The sequence below is a fragment of the Lipophrys pholis genome, assembly GCF_963383615.2.
Source record: "Lipophrys pholis genome assembly, chromosome: 11".
Taxonomy (NCBI): Eukaryota; Metazoa; Chordata; class Actinopteri; order Blenniiformes; family Blenniidae; genus Lipophrys; species Lipophrys pholis.
Window position 1 is genome coordinate 295,684 of NC_137631.1, and position 2,500 is coordinate 298,183.

The 2,500-nt window shown below is 54.2% G+C and overlaps 1 protein-coding gene across 2 annotated transcripts in view; it reads left to right on the top strand.

The window, feature by feature from the left end:
• wwp2 (WW domain containing E3 ubiquitin protein ligase 2) overlaps window positions 1-2,500 on the top strand; it is a 51,776-nt gene that overhangs the window by 25,824 nt on the left and 23,452 nt on the right. For both annotated transcript variants that reach the window (XM_080474946.1, XM_080474947.1), the window contains exon 8: window positions 1,181-1,235. In XM_080474946.1, coding sequence (XP_080331072.1) covers window positions 1,181-1,235 — 55 coding nt within the window. The remainder of the gene's footprint in view (window positions 1-1,180; window positions 1,236-2,500) is intronic.

Below are 2,500 nucleotides of genomic sequence, written 5' to 3' on the forward strand. Positions count from 1 at the left end.
TCCCTCCCTCCCTCCCCCCCTCCCCTCTCTCCCTCTCTCTCTCTCCCTCCCTCTCTCTCTCCCTCCCTCCCTCCCTCTCTCTCTCCTTCCCCCCCTCCCTCTCTCCCTCTCTCTCTCTCTCCCTCTCTCTCCCTCCCTCCCTCCCTCTCTCTCTCCTTCCCCCCCCTCCCTCTCTCCCTCTCTCTCTCTCTCCCTCTCTCTCCTTCCCTCCCCCCCTCTCTCCTTCCCCCCCTCTCTCCCTCCCTCCCCCCCTCCCTCTCTCCCTCTCTCTCTCTCCCTCTCTCTCTCCTTCCCCCCCCTCCCTCTCTCCCTCTCTCTCTCTCTCCCTCTCTCTCTCCTTCCCCCCCTCCCTCTCTCCCTCTCTCTCTCTCTCCCTCTCTCTCTCCTTCCCCCCCTCCCTCTCTCCCTCTCTCTCTCTCTCCCTCTCTCTCTCCTTCCCCCCCTCCCTCTCTCCCTCTCTCTCTCTCTCCCTCTCTCTCTCCCTCCCTCCCTCCCTCTCTTGTGTAAATCTGTGTGAGTAGCCCTCTCAGTGGTTTCCAGGCTCAGGGTGAATAAAGGTGCCTTTTGTCAGGCTGTCCCAGGGTGGGGGAGGTGGGTGGGGCAGCAGGCGGAGGTGGGTGGGTGGGGCAGCAGGAGGAGGGGGGTGTCCAGTCTGGAACAAGCATGAATGTTCCCTCAGTTCCCTCAGACATCACACCTCCCTGCCTGCTTTCACAGCAGCACCAGAGGAGGAGGAGGGGGGAGGAGGGGGAGGAGGAGGGTGGGGGGAGCGGGGGGAGGAGGAGGAGGCAGGGGGGGCGGGGCCTCAGAGCTCATTGGGACAGCCTTGTTGTTTTATCCTCCTCCCGAGCGTGGAGCCACTGAAGGTGTACAGGCAGCCGGCCGCCGGCTCCCTTCAGTCGCCCCTCAGCGCCGCCGCCAAGAGGAGCCCCTCCCCCCCCGCACTTACCCCCCCTCACATATACACCCCTCACCTTCACCCCCGCACACACTCGCTGCCTCGCCTACCCTCAGGTGTCACCCCGGGTCGAGCGAAGTCACCAGGCTCCTCGTGGGTTTCGGCTATTTTCCCTCCCGAGGAAGCGGAGACCAGGACCGGACCGGACCGGACCGGACCGCACCGCACCGCCATGGAGAAAAGTGTCCTAACGGGAGTTTGTCTCTCTTGTGTCTCCCCCAGCCGTCCGGAGCCCCGGTGGAAAACGACCCTCTGGGCCCGCTGCCTCCTGGATGGGGTAAGTTCTTCCTCCTCCCTCCCCGGATCCTCGGGTCCGGTTCTGGTTCCACTGCTGAAAGTCCACTTCTCCTTTGTGTTCACGTCTCATAAAATGTCCCTGGGAGCCTTTTCCTTCCTTGGTTTGAGAACATCCAGCCTGTGGCCTGGTTCTTTCTGGTTCTTTCTGGTTCTTTCTGGTTCTTTCTGGTTTAGCTCCTCACAGTTCCATGTTTCCTCTTATTGCTGCGTAAGAAACATCAGAACACGTCTTCCTGTTCTGTTTCGTGGTTCTCTTCTTATAATAAATCCACTTTCCCTCCTGTCCCTTCATTAATCCAGAAGTAGCATCTGTTTTCATGTAAACCTGGAACGTTCTACCTGATATCCTGGTTTCACTTCATTAGTTCCTCCTTCTTATAAACTCTGCTTCAGTTCTTTACAGGTTCTCTCTTTCTACTGGGACCTGGTTTAACTGAATAATCTGACATTAGATTCAGTCTGCAGCCTTTATTGATGCACTCTCTATGTTCACACACCCTCAGCTTGTTTTACCTGACGTAGACGCTGCAGGTGAGACCGTCCATCGTCTCTCTCTGTTTCTTCTTTCTGTTAAAAGTGGAGCTCCTCTTTATATTTTAGAGGACGTCTGCTCACTACTTGACCAAATGAAGAAGAAAAGACTCTAGAAATCACATTTCTGTGTTGGTGCATTCTGCACCGTTTCACTAAAGGACTCACCACAGATTCACCTCGAATCCTGATTGGACCTCGTGTGAACGCTGCCGATCTGCTTTCACTAAAAACACTTCAGCTCCTCTTTCCAGCCACATAAAGGTTCTGGAGCCTGATCGTCTGCGCCGACGTGTCTCAGCTTGTAACGCAGATGAACGTCATTGAAATGATTTGATTCTCCACTGACTCACTTCTGCTGTTAGTGAATATCAAACCAAAACAGCTTAAAACGTCCTCGTCTCCACGGGTCAAACGAGACCGAGCCGCAGCACAGACGCAACCTTTTTCAATTTGTGCAGAACTTAATGCACATTTTTCTGTGATTTGAAGCTTTTACAAACATTAGTAGTCGTTCAGTCCAGATTTAGCTCCTCACCTCGAAAGAAATGAGTTTAGCACTTTAATTGTTTTGACTGATTTTGTCCAATTTCCTAACTAACGTCTGCTTCAGAGGAGCGGCGAGACAGAAATGTCCAATATTCACCCCGTTTTTGTTCAGAACTTTTTGCTGATTTCAATCCTTCAGAAACCTCTTCTGAGAGTGAAGCTGCA